Source organism: Adiantum capillus-veneris, chromosome 19, assembly GCF_014529385.1.
Source record: "Adiantum capillus-veneris isolate H3 chromosome 19, ASM1452938v2, whole genome shotgun sequence".
Taxonomy (NCBI): Eukaryota; Viridiplantae; Streptophyta; class Polypodiopsida; order Polypodiales; family Pteridaceae; genus Adiantum; species Adiantum capillus-veneris.
Genome location: NC_140949.1, coordinates 90,396,674 through 90,415,279, shown reverse-complemented (window position 1 = coordinate 90,415,279; position 18,606 = coordinate 90,396,674). Strand labels below are relative to the sequence as shown.

At 42.9% G+C, this 18,606-nt stretch overlaps 1 protein-coding gene and 1 pseudogene across 1 annotated transcript; one reads left to right on the top strand and one right to left on the bottom strand.

Moving 5' to 3' along the window:
- The first annotated feature begins 9,938 nt into the window (after window positions 1–9,938).
- On the top strand, window positions 9,939–14,385 carry ASY1 (DNA-binding HORMA family protein). Its single transcript, XM_086490912.1, has 22 exons — window positions 9,939–10,137; window positions 10,574–10,636; window positions 10,713–10,809; window positions 10,889–10,957; window positions 11,040–11,132; window positions 11,221–11,338; window positions 11,426–11,495; window positions 11,650–11,691; window positions 11,783–11,908; window positions 12,002–12,127; window positions 12,217–12,235; window positions 12,351–12,413; window positions 12,494–12,618; window positions 12,733–12,745; window positions 12,839–12,921; window positions 12,995–13,084; window positions 13,158–13,311; window positions 13,386–13,474; window positions 13,562–13,652; window positions 13,772–13,908; window positions 13,990–14,139; window positions 14,226–14,385. The coding sequence occupies exons 1-22, from the start codon at window positions 10,048–10,050 to the stop codon at window positions 14,277–14,279; spliced, it is 1,962 nt and encodes a 653-aa protein (XP_086347038.1). The 5' UTR covers window positions 9,939–10,047; the 3' UTR covers window positions 14,280–14,385.
- Window positions 14,386–16,137: 1,752 nt separating this feature from the next.
- On the bottom strand, window positions 16,138–18,257 carry LOC147434449 (putative receptor-like protein kinase At1g11050 pseudogene; annotated as a pseudogene).
- Window positions 18,258–18,606: the final 349 nt, after the last annotated feature.

Genomic DNA, 18,606 nt, shown 5'->3' with positions numbered 1-18,606 from the left:
AAGGCTTATCTATGATGATATGAAAAGTGAAGCCGATACGCCATTGTATAATGGAGCACGTATGTCTAGATTGAAAGCACTCCTGATTCTTCTCAACATGCAGGCAAAGTTTGGATGGAGTGACACTAGCGTCACAACGCTTTTCAGGTGATCTATTACAATTAGTTTACTTTAATAAAACTCTAAATGTATAATGATCTGATAGATTTTTACACGACTGTATCGTATTTTTATGTTGTGTAGATTGCTTAAAGAGCACATACTACCAGCTGACAATGTGATGCCAGATTCCCGAGATGAAGCAAGAAAGATTTTGCGAAACTTGGGGATGGATTACAATTCTATCCACGCTTGTCCTAATTACTGCATTCTTTTCACAGGGGAATACATAGACATGGAGAAGTGTCCGAAATGTGATTCCGAAAGATATCGAGTAGATCTCCACGGGACAAAAATTCCACAAAAGGTTTTGCGACATTTTCCTCTGCTTCCTCGCATCAAGCATTTCTTCAAATGTAAGTCCATGGCCGCCCTAGCATCATGGCATGAGGAGAATAAATCTTCGGATGGTGTGCTACGAATTCCTGCAGATTGCGCAGCCTGGAAACATATAGATGGAACGTGGTCGGATTTTGCCAGGGAAGCTCGAAATTTGCGTTTAGGCCTGGCTATGGATGGCGTAAATCCATTTGGTCAAAGATCAACATCTTACAGTGTATGGCCCGTTGTCATCGTCAACTACAACATTCCCCCGTGGTTGACTACGAAGAAGGGGCACCTATGGCTAAGCTTGATTGTGCCAGGGCGATATAAAGTGGGGAATATGGATGTGTATCTTCGTCCACTATTGGAAGAGCTACAACAATTGTGGATTGGCATAGAGGTGGTGGATATGAGCTGACACACAGGACGACGGAATTCTTTGATCAGAGGCATTCTAATGTGGACCATGCATGACTATCCCGGGCTAACAGAATGCTCAGGTGATCTATTGACACTCCTCACTCAGACACTGTAAATCTTGTTTTTTCCCATAGTTGATCTATTATCATGTGTATACATGCAGGGCTTCAAACAAGCGGATACAGAGCATGTGTTACATGTGGACCTAGGCTGAATGCACGTAGGGCGCCCTCACTGAAGAAGCAAATCTACGAAGGTCATCAAGTGTATCTTCCAGAGAATCATGTGTTACGCGACGGCTTTTTGGGAAGAGAGCCACCAAGGATGTCTGCACAAGCATGGTTAGAGCAGAACGAGATGTGCGATGACGGATTGCCTCCAGGGATGAAGAGACTATCTCTATGGTACGAGTTACCATACTGGCCCCAACTCATGATCAATCACTTGCTCGATCCAATGCACATATTCAAGAATGTAGGTAATCTACTATGGGACCATCTGACCGGCAAGAAAGATACTTTGGGAGCCAGAGTTGACCTTAGAAATGTGGATCGTATGGAGCAATATTGGCCGCAAATAGCGTCTGATGGATCGATAAAACTCCCTAAAGCACCATGGATTTTCACAGGAGCCCAAGAACGCAAAGTAAAAGAGACCATTCGATCTTTGCGGACCCCCACTGGCGTAATGCACTCGCTCCGAACGTGTTTTACTAAAGAAGGAAAGCTTACCGGTTTGAAGTCACACGATTGGCATAAAATGTGTCAGGTACGTTCATAGTGGACTTTAATATCATTGCATAAAATGTGGACTTTAATATCATTGCTGCACATACTTTACAGTTTATTTTACCGGTTGCCATTGAGGGATGTTTGTCTCTCGACATCCGTAACACAATCTACAAACTTGCAAAGCTGGTGCAATGGATCTCACAAAAGGAGATCAACGTAGACTCCATACCATTCGCCAAACTAAATGCTGCGGAGCTTGTGTGCATGTTTGAGAAACATTTTCCTACTACCATGCTAACCATTCAGGTGCATCTTCTTGTTCACATAGTTGATGAGGTGGAAATAGCTGGCACAGTTCATTCCAGATGGATGTTCTTCTTAGAACGTTTCATGAAAACGCTTAAGGGATATGTGCGTCAAAAGGCACGTCCGGAGGGTAGCATGGCAGAAGGTTGGTTGGTATCAGAGTCCCTAGTGTACATTGGAGAGTGGCTAGACGGATTTGATAAAGCCCGGGACACGCTATGGCGAACCATAGATGATGAGCGCATATCTGGGATTGTCATGTGCAATCTCGGTGTTGAGAAGAAGATGACGGAAGATCTAGAGGCTAAAATCAACCGATTTTGCATGCTTCACAATCCAGTGATGCAAAAGTGGATTTCACAATATGAGGATGCAAAGCAAGAGCGACAAAGGGCACGAATCGAGTGGAGACGGGGAAGACGACCACCGATGCACTATCCGACGGTTCTGGAGAGCCTACCAACCTTCATGAGCTTAAGATGGTTGCACAACCAATTGAAAAGCGCACAACAATGCGGTGACGAAGTGACTGAGGAAGAGTGGGAGTACTCTCGGGGTTGCGCGACCAAGGTAAGTTTGCAATGTACGACTAGCTAGTGACTTTATTTCTAAACGTTTGAACGGCCACTCATAATCTTTGTTCGTTGTAGTATAAGTCATACACAGCAGCATGGTGTAAAGGTCGACATTTTAGGGTGGAACGAATCGACAAAAAGCGTTTTACTCAAGATTGTGGAATCATGGCAAAATTTGAACAGTCTAGTCGACGACGTTCCTCTGATGCAGATCCTGTGGTGGCGGAACTCACTTACTTCGGCACGCTGCAAGAGATTTTGAGGATCGATTACAGAGGATTTTTTGTCGACTTGTTCGACGTGCAATGGTTCAAGATAATCATGGAGGGTCGCAACGCTACTGTGCGTAGAGGAGAGTCTGGTTTTCTTGAGGTGGATTCTACTAAGAAATGGACTGACCTAAGAGACACTTTCGTACTACCCGAGCATTGTGAACAAGTAAGTATGTAAATAGTTAACATCCCCCTTTTACAAGTTATGTGCTTGAAAGCTCTCATGTAAGTTATGTGGCTCTGGCAGGTAATATTTCATCCTACAAAGTCTACATCAAACTGGTGGTACGTCATAGAGGTAGCCCCTCGTAGTGCAAGGACGTATGAAGGCTACCATTGCCAATCACAACGGCATCAATGGAGGAGATCAGAGAAGATGCTCAATCAGAAGCCGCTGTGGTGGTGTCAGACGAGCATCAAGATGCTACTACTCTATATGGGGTGCATGCAGAGGAGCTACAAAATGAAACAGAGGATATGTGTTTAAACGGAGAGCTCTATATAGATATAGGAAGTTATGTTGAGTTATGCGAGGATGAGAGAGAGATCTCTTAAAGCCACAAATATTGTATTTGAACAATTTTGCTCCGTGTTGTAAAAGCTCTGGCTCTCTAAGTACCTTCCATGGTGTATAACGCTCTTTTCTACTCGCGCTCACATCTTTTGATTGAAAATTCTGAGTTTTCAACTTGCCTCTTCTATCACTCAATTCATTGCGTCATTGTATTTATATGCGTCATTACGTCATTGTATTTAATGGTCTTTGCGTCATTGTCTACTCTATTCATTCAATATTAAGTTTAAATATTCGTGTGTTTAATGCAGGTATGGATGATGAGGAGTTTCTTTCTTCTTTGTCACCGCAGCAGAGACAGTGGTACGTGGAGCATCATCACTCTGGCGCATCATCGCGAGTTCCTACTCCATCCGCATCTCCCTCTCTTTCGGAGCATTCGGCGCGCTCCAAAGCTTCGGCGTCGACGAGACGAGCTTCACACTCGTCTAGACACCGGCGCTCTAGTGGTGGCGGTGGCGGTTGTTGTGGGGATTCCGCCACCGATGCCTCCACACCGCCTCGTGTTCGACGAGGCTCTTTACCCTCCCCTTCTTTGCCCACCCCCACACCAGCCACAGCATCGCCATCTACGCCAGGTTTTGCACGGCTGACTGTTCCTAGCAGCTACACACCTCTACCTACTCCGCCAGGAGCCACCCCACTCGACACTCCTCACTTCGGGGCCCAGATGCCGGTGGAGACACCTAACGTCCGTACCCCCATCGACACGCCGCTAGAGACTCCTGTCGGGACACCCAGGTTCACGCGTCACCGGCCAGAGGGCTTGCCTTACTCCGTCGACTTCAGCGGCGGCATCATCATGGATGATGACGGCAAGAAGGTGATCTCGCGCATGCGTGGTCTTTGCTCTCAGTTGTTTAGACACTACATACTAAACAAATGGAGTGAAGTACCAAGTGATTTAAAAAACAGAGTCATCAGCATACTTCATGATGAGTTTCCCGTTCCAACACGGGATCAGCGCTTCAATGAAGACTTGATGAAGATTCGAATGCGCGAATACTTCAAACACAAGCGTTCCGAAGTGCAAAAAGCAATCAAGCATGGGTGGAACAGGCCAGATTGGCTGGCCAAAGAAGATTGGAAGAATGCGAAGAAAGCAGCGCGCGAGAATCCCGACAAGTGGAAGCAACAAAAGGATGCAGCCAGAGCGCGAGTAGAGGCAGGGAGCTCGCACCACTTGGGGAGCGGTGGATGGACATCATTTGAGGTCGATTTTGTAAGTGTTTTCGCATTGCTCTTTATGTTCGATAGTTTAGGGTTTATGAGTTTTTTAATTCTAACATAATGAATTCTTTGTATGTTTTGACAGTGGTCGATGACAGGACGTGATCCCACACCGTACGAGCGCGAGTACGCAGGCAGGAAGGGCTTAAACGCCCTGATGGACATTCTCAGTTCTCGCAGCGGCATGGTTAGTATTAGGGTTTACTCTTTTCTATTTTTTGTATTGTTTTATAAATGTCGTTATATGTTTATACTTACTGAAAGCTGTCTTATTGTCTTTTTTTGCAGAATCCGACAGATACGCCGCTTGGACGCGATGAGACGTCTGACTAGACGACGTCAGTTTAGCCGTAGCTAGATAACATTAGTTTAGGGTTTCTCATAGCTTATGTATCATGAGACGGATTTTATACGTCTTTTTGAACCATGTATATTATTACATTTGTCACCGCAGTTCATTTTGCCAATCAATTCTTTATGCCTATGATGTTGTACAATTGTCATTATTACATTTGCGAATCAATTCATTTTGCCTATGATGTGTACAATTGTCAATTTTACGCTTATCAATTTTGCAAACAATGCGTCTTGTGGGTGACTATTTTGGGTCTATTATCTACCCTTGCACTTTTTTTAAAAAGTGAATCAAGTACAATATGGTTGATGGGTGGTAGGGCATTCAATGCCCTGTCACCAAAAAAAAATTCTCTCGGGCGTCGCTATTTATGGCTCTGTAGCGTCGCTATGAGCGTCGCTATAGACTTTTGTGTAAACGTCGCTGTAACCGTCGCTATGAGCGTCTCTATATAGCAACACTTATAGCGACACATATAGCGACGCTCTCGTAGCGACACTATTAGCGACGGTTTTAGCGACGCCGGGGGTTATAAAAACCCAGTTTATTTCCGTCGCTAACAGCGTCACAAGAGCACACAACCTCTTGTAGTGTGGGGCCTAACTTTTAACAGCCCAGGTCATCACCCCTGCAAAAAGAATGTTATCTTTAAGTTGGCCCAGGGTATAGGCCCTTGGGTTTATTGCATCCCAAGTCCCGAAGTCAAAAAGACGTTAAGGCCTAATTCAGTCCATGTTTACGGTATAGCCTTAGCCTAACCTACTTAGGTTTCTTTTGTGATCTAGTTAGGCTATGAGTTAAGTAGGTCTCATCTAGGTAGTCTCAGCAAGGTAGTGATAGTTAGCCCAATAATTTGTTCAAATATCCAAGTTAGCCTAACTAGTAGACCTAACTTGACTCAAAATTAGTTCTAACTTCAATTTTAGGGCCATGTGCCCATACCATAGTGTATTTATTTTAGAGAAACCAGATTTAAACATGTATAGGCATGGGGTGTCTATCTCAGTTAAGTAGGTCTCATCTAGGTCATCTCAGCAAGGTAGTGATAGTTAGCCCACTAATTTGTTCAAATATCCAAGTTAGCCTAACTAGCAGAACTAACTTGACTCAAAATTAGTTCTAACTTAAATTTTAGGGCCATGTGCCCATACTATAGTGTATTTATTAAGGAGAAACCAGATTTAAGCATTTACAGGCATGGGGTGTCTATCTCAGTGAATGTGTAGAGAGAGAGAGAGAGAGAGAGAGAGAGAGAGAGAGAGAGAGAGAGGTATAGTTGCATTATGGCCAATTTGTCTGAATGGCGCGCGGGGAGGTTTTAAGGAAATGTAGAAATGCACCATCGCGCCATACAACTACATCCTGAAAAAGTTGAGAGAGAGAGAGAGAGAGAGAGAGAGAGAGAGAGAGAGAGAGAGAGAGAGAGAGAGAGAGAGAGAGAGAGAGAGAGAGAGAGAGAAGTATTATTGAATCACTGCTGACAGGGGGCTGCAATCGAAGCGAGGGTGCAAGAAATTAAGCACTGGAGAAGAGGCCACGCACACTACAATGACAATGGGTGGGTGGAGAGGAGGTTCTCACCAAAGCAAAAATGCAAATGGGTGGTGTCCCACCAAGTAGAGAATACACCAAAACCATCAGTAAAATTACAGCCTTCGATTGAGTGTGCCATGCCAAATATGGTTATTTTACGCTGCCATAAGAGAGAGAGAGAGTGTGTGTGTGTGTGTAGTAAAATCACCCACAAGACAATGTAACCATCAATTGTAATAGGCATAGCATGAGATAGAAATACCATGGAGATTAGTGATAGGAAAAGACTATTGGTAATCACCCTCTGTTACATCCATTTAGAAAAATACTAAGTATCGACAAATGGTAAACACCTACAAGATCTTATATTCATCAGCTCATTTATGCATAGCAGACACTAGTCACTCCTATTGAGGGAAGTGTAGGATAGAGACTCAAGGTAGTCACCCACGTGACATTATAACCATCAACACCATAAGTGTAAATGTGTGTGTAGCTGGATGAAGTGACCAAGTTACACTCAAGGCAAAACTTAGCTACAATTCCCATACTGGCTAGGATTTTTTGAGAGCCCCACTAAACTTGATAAGTTGGAACCACTGGTCATAAAATGATCAACAACAACATAAGTCCCATTCAATCTAAGGAACTCATGCAAGGCACTCACCCACAAGACAACGTTACTAACAACCATGGCACATGCAAGCCTTAGGTCAAGCCAGGTACAGATTTAGACATTAACCCGTAAGTGAATCCTAATTAAACAAGGGTGAATCAGAAATTTGTGTGTGTGACGCCAGGATGAAGCAACCTAGGTTAGGTATAGTGACCAAGTGTGTGTGTGCGCGCGCCCGCGCCTCTTGGTATCTCGCATTTCTGTCGATGTGGCTGTGGACACGCCAAGTTGTGGCACCTTTGCCAAGGCTGTTAATGGCAAGCGTATGCCCTCCCATTTACTTGCACCTTCTGCATTGCATGATGCTTGTGGAGCTCCCTTGGGTATCCACGACCTTAGAGTGGTGTTGTTGGTAGTAGGAACCTTAGAATCTATCAACAAATTGTGAGCTATTAACCCATGCAAAACAGAATTCGCAATCAAGGAAAGGTGCATAGGGTATCGCCTCTTAAGTAGAGGCTCATTCAACCACTCTCTAGAAGCATACTTCGCCTCTAAAATTGGTTCTAGGAGGCCTCAACACTATATACCACGGGGTCTTCAAAGAAAGCCAAGTAGTGGGACCGATGATTGAGAACTAGGACATGTTTTTTAGAACTACTAGCGGTCATTGGATGGGGTCCATGTTTACTTTCTATGTCCTTGTTTACTTTTGCATGCGTTGGTTTAACTTATATATAAATGTGAAATGGAAGGTTGGACAAGCAAACCCACGCGAGCACACATTTAGGGTAGTTGCTTGCCATTGGTGGGGTCGTGAGTTCTAGGCTCGGGCTGTTAGTCGAAAAATCGCACATAGTGTCATGGTCTAGGGGGTAATTGGACACGTGCACAAGTGGCACTGACCTATAATTGTCTAGAAGTTGAAGAACTGTAACATTTAATGCACTAGTAACTTGTGTGTAGCGAAAATTGATAACATAATGAGCATTTCATTAAGAACAAGTTCCTAATGAGCATAGAGACAATACTTAATTTGAGAAAGCAACATAGCAATTTACACCTAGCTAGTTTAGCATAGACAATACTTGAAAAGAGAGAGAAATAGAACAATTGACAACAATTGAGGACCGGATTTACATGGAGCCTGTCTCCCCTCCACAAAGGCTTTGTATTATAGCTTCTCCCATCAAAGGAGACTTTTGTACAATACAATCTTTGTGTTCCTTGACAAAACTCGTTGGTGCAATGAAGATGGAAACTTCATGCACCAAATTATGCTTGAAAAACACACCTACTGTCCCTAGCCTCAGTCCCAAGACCTCACACACCTTCAAAAATGGTGAGAGCTAGCAGGGAATGAGGAAAGATTGAGAGGAAGAAGATGTATCTTACGAGAAAGAAGTATTGTCCTCACATAATCACTCTAATAGCATAGCTTAGCTTAGTAATTAGCATGGTAGAGGAGATGAGCATGCCATTGAAGCTTGGCTCTTGGTTGGATTTGCATTCCGTTGTTGGTGTAGGCCTCTACTTCTCAATGCTTGGAGAAGGAGATGGAGTTCTTGCTCAACACATAAGTTGTGTGTGTGTGTGTGTGTGTGTGTGTGTGTGTAGCAAAGTGAGTTAGACTAAAAATACCAATTCTCTCTCTACTTGGTCAACCCCTCTTGCTTTCTGCTCTTGCTGGCTTCCCATTGGTTCCTGCAGGGCTTAGCCAATAACAAATAAGAAGCATAATTGATAGTCTTGTGACATGTGTCTCCCTTTCCCCTTTTGTGAGAGCTTTAGGTAATTAGATAATTTATGTAAACTCTCATTGGATCTTCTAGTCTTCTAGCCAATAGGAATCAAGCAAGCCATTGGGCTGTTGGATGCTCATGGACCCCTTGGTAGACTGTCCAATAGTCTTCTAGGGAGCTTAATTTCTAGTATCAAGAATTTTTAAGTTGATTAGACTAATTTTACTCTAGCCTATTTCTCATTGGTCTACCTCTATGGCCATCCAATAGGATTTGAGGGGAGATTGGGGACAACAGGGCTAGGAGCTTGCCATGTGTCCATTCTTCCCTTTGGGGAGAGCTTGGGAGTGTGTGTTTCTCTCTCATCCCCTACCATGAGGGCTCGCCCCCTCTTTCCTAGGAACGTGGGAAACTTTTTAGTCTTCCAATAACCATCCAATTTCCCCCCACCTTTGGCCATTGGAGTTTTAATTAGTTTTTGGAACTTTAACCTATGGAAGTCTTAATGGAGCTGAACTTAGGTCTTTTAAGCCCCATTGAAGCACATTGCTCTTTTGCAGAATGTCCCCCTTTGGATCCCTATTTTCCCTCCTTTGGATCCCTGCTGAGACCAGTCTGGCAACCTTACCAATATTCTAGCTTTTACTCCCCTGGTACTTCCCCATATTAAATGATCAGTTTAACAAGAGAAAATCATTTGGGAGAATTAGATATTAGTTTTTATGACAAGAACTATCAACTCCAACTTGCTAAGAGGGCTCCCCCATAGGCTACATAAAGGTGCCTCTCGAGGTTTGTTCAGCAAACACAAAGTTGTCCCATAGCATGCTTTATAAAAAATGAAGTTGCAACTAGAAATTGCGGGTGTGAAAGGTTCATTTTTGTTGGGGGGTGCCTCACCCACCTCGTTGAAGCAAGTATCACCATGATGGCGACTGCAAGGTTACCAGGTTAGCCCAATGCTTTTTTATGCTCTCTACACCCATTCAAACAAAAGCGAGGCCCTTCTCCCAACATGGTTTTTAACTAGTCCATGGGGAAGGGCTATAATGGCTAACGCTCTGGATTGGGGAGACCTAATGGCTCACGCTCTGGCTATATTGGAAGGCCTCTTATTGCTAGAGGGCCCTCTTCCCACCAGCGAGGAAATATAATCTATGGGAAGGTGCTCTTACACAACACACCCTTTTCGTTGGTTCCATGGACGGGTATGGCCGTGTGTGGTGAGGAATTTAAACTTAAGAGTGGCGCCAGCAGACCGAAGCTTCATTCTTCATACATCGCCGTCTTCAACGCAATGGTGAGCTCTTCTGCTCTTCTGTGCTTTCATGATCGAACTGCTAGTGCTTCCATTTCTTGCTCACGGCCCACTTCTTTCACTTCTGAGTACAAATGCATGCCCGCTTCACGTATGCAGCTTTGTTCTAAGCTATATTTCCTGCTTGTCTTCTGCTAACAAACTAGTAAAGCCTTCCAACTTTCGTTTCGTGCTGGTGTTGTACATTTCGCAATAATTTTCCTGCTTGTCTTTCAGTAAAGCCTTTCAATTACTGTTTAATGCTGGTGTTGTGCATTACGCAAGTTGTACCGAGTTGGATCATTTTGAGAGACTACGAAAGCATCTTAATTTGCATGTAATTTTGTTGTTTTACAGTGCACTTTCCTCTTCAGAAAACTCGGTGGGATTCGGATGAAATTTAAGTAAGCTGCTTGATCCATGATTGTTTTTCATTCAGGGCATGGCTGCTGCTGCCGTTAAGGAAGCCCCTTTAATAACCGAGCACCATTCTTTGCAGTTGGTAAAGTTGCAAACCAATCTTCTGTGGATGCTTTACCAGCTCCTTTCGAACTCATACATTTCCTGTTTTGCATCAGACTAGAAATCTTTTGCGCATTGCAATTTTCCATATCAGCTACATCAGAGGCCTTTTCCCGGACGCTTATTTTCGTGACACACATGTTGAGTCACTCGGTAATGAGATATCCTCTCCCCCCTAATTTTCTATGCAGTTTTTCTTTCTCTTTTAACGTTTAGTGATCGAATCAAGCAGACATGAAGGTCAAGAAGCTTTTACCTATGGACTTGGAATCTAGAAGACTTATTGACTGGATGGAGAAAGGTGGGAGCTTTGTGTATAACTGGAAGCGCTTTGTTGCAAATACAAATCAAATCTGCCAAAATGTTCTCCTGCATCTTCTCAGGGGTTTATGATGCCTTGAAGATGAAATACTTGAAAACTATGCTATTCACTCTCTGTGAAGGAGAAGATGGACCGGCACTTGAGGAATACTCTTGTAAGTTAATGGACAGTCTTACAAATTAGAATGCATTTGCTGCTTTTTCTGATCTTGACAGCATAGCTATGTGCGTCCATTTCAACAGTCTCGTTTAATTACTCGACGACTTCAGAGGAGGTGTCCATGCAGGTGACCAAAAATGGGCATGTCCAGAAAACTTTGATAACGGGCAGTGGGGCTGAAATGAACCATGAGCAAATGAGGTAAATTCTGCGAATGTCCATATCAACATGACCTGTGTCCTTTCAATGACCCTGCAGAATAGTTCCTTGACCCTCACCGTTTTACAGAAAATCGGCTTGCAAGATGATGAGAACATTGGTGACTCTGATGCATACTTTAGATGGAGTCCCAGAAGAGGTTAAAGCTGTACATTTGCGTTTACTCTCTCTCTCTCTCTCTCTCTCTCTCTCACACACACACACACACACACACACACACACACACACACACACAGAGGTGTCGAGCGACATCTGTAATCACTTTTGGTCTCTGACGTTGTTTGTGCCTGCAGCGGACAATTCTAGTGAAGCTATACTACTATGACGACCTCACAGTGAGTTTCACCCGAAAGCCATGCTCATCGTCATCATTGAAGGATCTGGATGATTGTGAAATCGGCTTTGCTGTGCCATTTTATCTTGCAGCCAGCAGAGTATGAGCCACCATTTTTCCGAAGTTGCACGTTTGATGATAAGAAGCAATGGCTCAAGCCCCCATTGCGTATTAAAGCTGGAGAAGTTAATAGCGAGTTCATTACTTTCTCTTTGAAGGTGGGAGCTACAAATGTTTAACTGCTTCTCTGAAAGCCTGGCATATGAGCGTAGTTGCCTCTCAAGACGCTGAAGTTCATAGCAATACTGCAGGTGAAAAGCACCCTAGATCCCTGTGGAGATGAGATTGACCAGGACAGCACGTGTGCAGCTGCGAGCAGCAGTGTTTCTGAAGCATCTACTGACTCAGATAATGGCGATCAGGACTGTGAATCAAAGGTGTTAATTGCTCAACAACTTTCTGACACTTTTTGGTCCAGTCTGTTGCATACGCATGAAAGTTTGAGAATGTACTGTTGGCTTTGCAGGACATTCAAGATGACACAGGTCTCTAAAAGCTGTAATACAAGCAACGCCAGCAACTGCCTGGAATGATCAATTCTCAGCTTTGATTGATTTTTAAGATTCTCAATTTTCTTCTCGACTGGCCTTTTGACCACAGAAATTTGCACATCCAAGCTACTTACACTAGCTGATGCAACTGAGCACCTGCTAGAAGACGATGGTACTTTTTATTGTGTGTTCTTTTGGCTAGATTATGAATGGTCCAATGTAATGCTTCTGATTGTGAAAATTCGCTGGCAGATGTGACTCAAGATCTGAAGCAGGAGATGTCCAACTTGGAGATATTCAGAGAATGGGTCCTTTGCAGGCCTGGGGCTATTTTTCACATAACTGACATTTTAGCCAACTTTCCAGAAATTTCAGAGGTAAAGTATGTGCTTGCTTAATTATATACCTGATGCTCTCTACTGCCATACAATTTAATTGCCCATGCAAGGATCAAACTGACAAGTCCACATTGCAATGTGCCATCCTTGCAGCAACACACAGAAGGTCAGTCACTGTAGACTTTGCAGACTCATTTAGGTTTTAGGAACATTTTTTCATATTGACTTGACAATTCATTTCTTTTGTTTGGCTTGTCAGAACTTCTCAGGTGCATGGTGAAGGAAGAATTTCTGGTTGATTTAGGCAAGGATAACTACAAGATCAACAATCAGAAGGCACAGGTTTGAAGATAACCTTCAGCTTTTAAAGTTTAAAACTGAGAAGATGAAGTAGTATTGAAAAGTATCCCCACAGGTAGATGATTACTATGAAGCCGAGAAAGGTCAACCATGTGAGGATGAAACGCAGAAAGAAATGACACAAGAAGATCCTCTGTATTTAAAGGTCAGATCGTAATTTGAATGCATTGGTGGTTTTGCTTTCTAAACTTGCACTAATGCAAAAATGTTTGCTGAAGGCTTTGTACTATGCCTTAACCCTCGAGTATATAACTATAAGTCATTTGCAATCAAGTTTGGGCAAAAATGTGAACTTTTTGGCCACTCGAAAGCTCATAGAGAGAATGGTGAATGAAGGCTATGTTGAAGCGACTCCAGTGAATCGCAAAACTGGTATAACTTTAACTTTGAGCAATAGGAGGAACTCTGTGAGCCATTGATTTGACTCTGCTCTACTGGTAATGTAGGTCGTCGGGTGATTCATTCAGAGAAAACATCCAAAAAGCTGCAAGAATTGAAGGATGTTTTCAATTCACCAGAGCCATTACTAGATCAGGTAATGATCTACAATTAGTATTCGAGTATGCAGAAGCATCAATGTTGAAACATTACTAGAAAAGCTCTCTTTCATGCTTTTCTGAAGGTAAATCAGAAAGCGCATGAATTGGAAAAACTTACTCTAGATGCCTCTCCAAACTATGTATGTCTTCAGGAACTGCAAGGGACTTATGCAGGTGACGTTTTGACTCAAGTCTTTGACTGATGCATGTCCTTTGGCTACTAAGTATTATGCTAATACATAAACATAAGACTCATGTTCTGTTACTGACTGCATATTTATTCACATTATCAGAGGACATGGATGTCTCAACCTGTGGAGTCTTGCAGTCTTTTGGTTCAGAACTAACACGGCAGGGAGCTGCTAGTCCTCTTGCCCTTGCCCATAAAGAAGACCAAATAGTGTCATCTGCAGACCCTAAGATAAGCAAGGTATTCACTAGTAGCAATGACAATCAAAGCCATACTGGATTCTCTAACTGTATACTGATGTGCATAATTTTCATGAAACAGCGGGCAAATTCTAGGGAAAGCCACTTGAATAAACACAGCCCCGATGGTATATTCTCACCATCAAAACAAAAACTGTGGTCCAAGAGAGGGTTTCAATTTTGTGGGAGCCAAGAAACTTGGGAGAAAGATCCTCCACGGAAAGCCAGCATGGTTCGAGCTAGTTTCCTTCACATTACCAGCTCTTTTTTAATATGATAAAGAACTGTCGACTTAAGAAGGGTGCTTGTGCATGACAGGTAGAGGAACCCATTTATCAAAAAGAGAAACGGATTTGCAGAGATTCAAAATAAGCTTCAAGTGAATTGAGAAAAGACAGGCAGAATATGCCTTTAGAAAACCTATCAGAAGCTTTTGTACATAGGCAACTCTTTTTACAGAGCAGGCTTTCAATATTTAGTTGGGATCTTTATACAGTAGCATAATTTTGACTTCAGCTGTAATTGACAAGGCATTCTCAGCAGCAAAGGAAATGTTACACGCGAATCGAGTGTAAGAGTCATCTTGGATGGGCTAGACTCAATTTATAGAGATAAGAAATTAGCTAAGAAGTTATCTCTATGAAAGAATCATGTCCCGGTTTGACTTGTGGGAGCACTGGCAGGATTGGGAATTTAAACATTACTCCATCAAATGGTGACCACTTGCCAAGCGTCTTGGTCAAAATGGTCCCTGAATGAAGAAGCTAAGGTCTAAGTGCTGGTAACATAGAACATTTTCTCTGCAATTTGGGAGAAAAACTCTGGGGACATTTTGAGGTTAACTGGTTCTTGTGTGGAACCTCTCCTGTGACATTGCCAGACGAGAAGAGAGCTGTAAATGATTAGTCCTTCACAAATAGTAGTGCAAAGGTGTTGAACATCACCGATTTTAACTCAAAATCTGATGGACAATTGTGGTACACTGGAATGCAGGGAACAAGGTTGTACACAAAAGTAACCTCTGGCAATGCTACCTTCTCAATAGAAGGTTTAAACTCAGCAATTCTCTTTCTTGAATCAGATCAATTGACTAAAATTGAAAGGGTCAATTGTAAGAATCCTTGTGAGTTGGAACAAGGTAGGACACTATCCATGTTTGTATGTACTGTGAGTATGCAGCCTCTTGTATGCATTGTGAAGACTGTATACTAGTACTGGCATGGTAGTATGGAAATATTCTCCTAGTTGTAACACTCAACATAGGTTACCAATGGATGTGTGCTCCTACTGATTATAAGCCCAATCTATTGAAAAGAGTGTAGAGCTGTAGAATAATCTTCATGTCTCTTATGAAGGCCTGCAATAATCACCAGAAGTCTGAAGCCCTAAACCTTCTTTGCCAGGAATATCTTAAAGAAAACATTCATATTATAACATTGAAGTAATCATGCTCAAACCTGCTTCAACAACCACAAACCATTCTATATATACCTTTTACTTGAATTTACAGATACAAGACAATACAACAATCAAGACATGCGATAGAAAGAAGACCAGTGAGACAAAACCAACATAATCAGACTATACCATCGAAACCATAAAAACAAGACAAAATTCACCTAAAAATTATTTAGACAAAAGAGACGTCTGAGATAATCATTTGAGAAACTTCCATAAATCCTTGTGCAAGAATTCGACTTAAACAAGATTATTTTGAAAAGTATGCTGTGACACTCATCGTGAAATATGTAAACGCAAAAAGTTCCATAAAAGAAAACTAACAAAGAAAAAAAAGCCTCAAAATCGGTTTACACACATTCTTTCACGCTCTACATTAACTTCTAGACTGTCTACTGGAAAGGTACGTTTTAGTGAGAAGAACATGCTCCTCACCATAACTCATTGTTGATGTGAAGCCAATCTTGTTTCTTGAGGCTCTCAATCTCGCAGCACCTCAAAAAATAAGCGAATTCATTGAGAATTAAGAACAGCCTCTCCACCATAACTCATTATTGATGTGGAGCCAATCATGAATTCATCATAATAATGACCAGGATATACGCCAAAAATGTGTCGATTCTTGAAGTCCTTGTCATGGGCACATGAATGCTTGTGATAACTCAAAGCATTGACTCAAAACTAGCACTGAGAGCATTTGCATCCAAATACTCAGCGTTTTCTATATCAAGCTCAATGTGCAGCACCTCATGAACACAAACTCTACACCTGCTCAAAGGACAAACAAATTACTAGCTCTTAACTTACAATAAGAGGTAAAACATGTACAAGCTGTCAAGCGGGGCATGAAGTGCTCCAAACAATCAAGACTTGCCAATATGCTCTTCATGTATGTACCCACAACAAGAGCTAGGTGTATCAGTCACTTTGGTCACAAGCTGCACTTCTCCACATGAGGGAGTGGCGGAATTCATATCATGGTTAACCCCACATCTTGAAACTAAGATTACACTACCTTAAAAGATCTTCACTCTTGTAAGAGCAAGGCTCAATTGGCTTATGCATGGGTGAAAAACTGGAGCAATCGTTGAAAGTGTAAAGACCCTCGTGCGTCAAAGGCAACGGCCGATCAGGGATTTCAGGTACATCCATATCCCCTTCGAGCATCTTCAAAGCTTGGGACATTGTTGGCCTGAAAGCAACTAAAAGATGAGCACACAAAATCCCAACTAAAACATATCTTTCCATTAACTCGGGTGAACCCAATGAGCGAATGCGCTCATCCACTATCTCTAAAGAACTATTTCTCTTTGCTCTCACCCAAGCCCAATCTGTGATCAACGGATATGCATCATGAACATCCAGCGCTGCCCTCCCACTCATTAATACCAGAAGCAACACTCCAAAACTGTACACATCACTCTTTTCCGTTAGCTGGCCATACAAGGCGTACTCGGGTGCAAGATAACCTTGAGTCCCGGCAACTCTAGTTGTCATGTGAGTCATGCCCTCTGTCGTCACTTTTGCAAGGCCAAAATCTGCTACATGCGCATTCAGGTTTTCATCCAGCAGAATGTTATTTGCTTTAATGTCTCTGTGTATAATTGGAGGTTCTACACTCGTGTGAAGATATGCAATACCTTTCGCAGCATCCAACGCTATTTTCTGTCTATCCGGCCAACTTAGCACCGGCTTCTTCCCACTGAAAAGGTACTCCTCCAAGCTACCATTAAGCATGCAATCATAGATTAGCAGGCGCAAATGGCCAAAATTAGTGTTGCTAGCAACACAGCAACCGCGGAGAGCCACAAGATTGCGGTGCCTTATACAATTAATCACCTCAACTTCATTCCTGAACTCCAAATCACCTTCAGGAGTGCAGTTCTTGATCTTTTTAACAGCCACTTGAGACCCATCTGGCATTACCCCTTTATATACAGTGGCAAAACCACCTTCACCAATCAACTTTTGTGGCGCAAAATTGTTCGTGGCAATCTTGATGTCCTCAATTTTGTACCAAATCGCCCCAACGTTTGGTTGTATAGTGTTGCCTATCAGCTTTCTGTTTCTCTTGATAAAATTCTCATGGTAAAGTTGCCGCTGTCTTCGCAACCAAAGCCAGATGGAGATGACGACAACACAGCCCAACAGAACAACAAGAATAGCCCCTATAGAGGCATACATGGCAATATGATGTGATTTAGCAGAGGATGAAGGGGTTGCTTTTGAAGCCAAGAGGCAACCTGCGGTGGCTGGGTTAGTGGGGCCAAATTCATTGACGATAGCAGCTGCATAGAGGACACCATAGTAGAAGCAAGCAGAATGGTTCGCGGAGAGATTGGAAGCGATAAAGATGGCATTATGCACATCAGAGGCACACACCTGACAAGCGGCAGGGGTTGAGAGATCACCCTTGCAGGAGCTGTCCATGGGGGTAGGGCCGACAAGGGTTTCCCAGTCTGCAGCACTTTGGATGCCTGAGCAGAGATAGGGGCTGGTGATGAAGAGGGACGCATCGAATGTGGACGGGCAGCTGGAGAGCACAGAGAAACCCTCGAGCCCATTTCGGTGCAGAGAAGCTTCATAAGCCGAGAAGCAAGAGAAGACCGTGGAGTTGTCGGGGAACTCGAAAGCCTTGAAATCGCGCAGGTAGATGGCAATGGCGAGGCCGAAGAGGTTGAAAGCAGCCTCGCAGCACTCGCTTGAAGGAGTGGGGGGCGAGCTTTTGCAGGCGGAGGGGAAGAAGTCCCGCACATAGGCAAAATCAATGGGACAGGGCGATGCCGACAAAGCAGGGGAAGCTCCGAATACAAGGAGCAACCAAATCAACAGGGCAGCCATTAATAAGTTTAGCAGACACTTGATAGCATTCCCCATTAACTATTGGACAATAGACATATCTATTTTTTATAAATTGGACCACTCACCTATTTTGCTCAAAGAAAACAATAACCCATAAGATTCCCCTTCTTAAAGCTTGGTTCATTTCTTTAAAAAATCACTCGTTTAAAGATTGTAATTGCATTAATGGTATCAAACCCAATAGTTTTCATGGTGTAAGGGTAGCACTTTCAATTAGATAAAGCAGTTTGCAAGCCATAAACACAACACTTTTTCATGATCGATAATACATATGGGATGGCAACCATACACAAGACCATTTCTAAATCTGATGTATGTGAGAAAGCAAGCTACATGTTTGTTCTGCACATACTATGATAAAATTTTCATATAAGAGCAC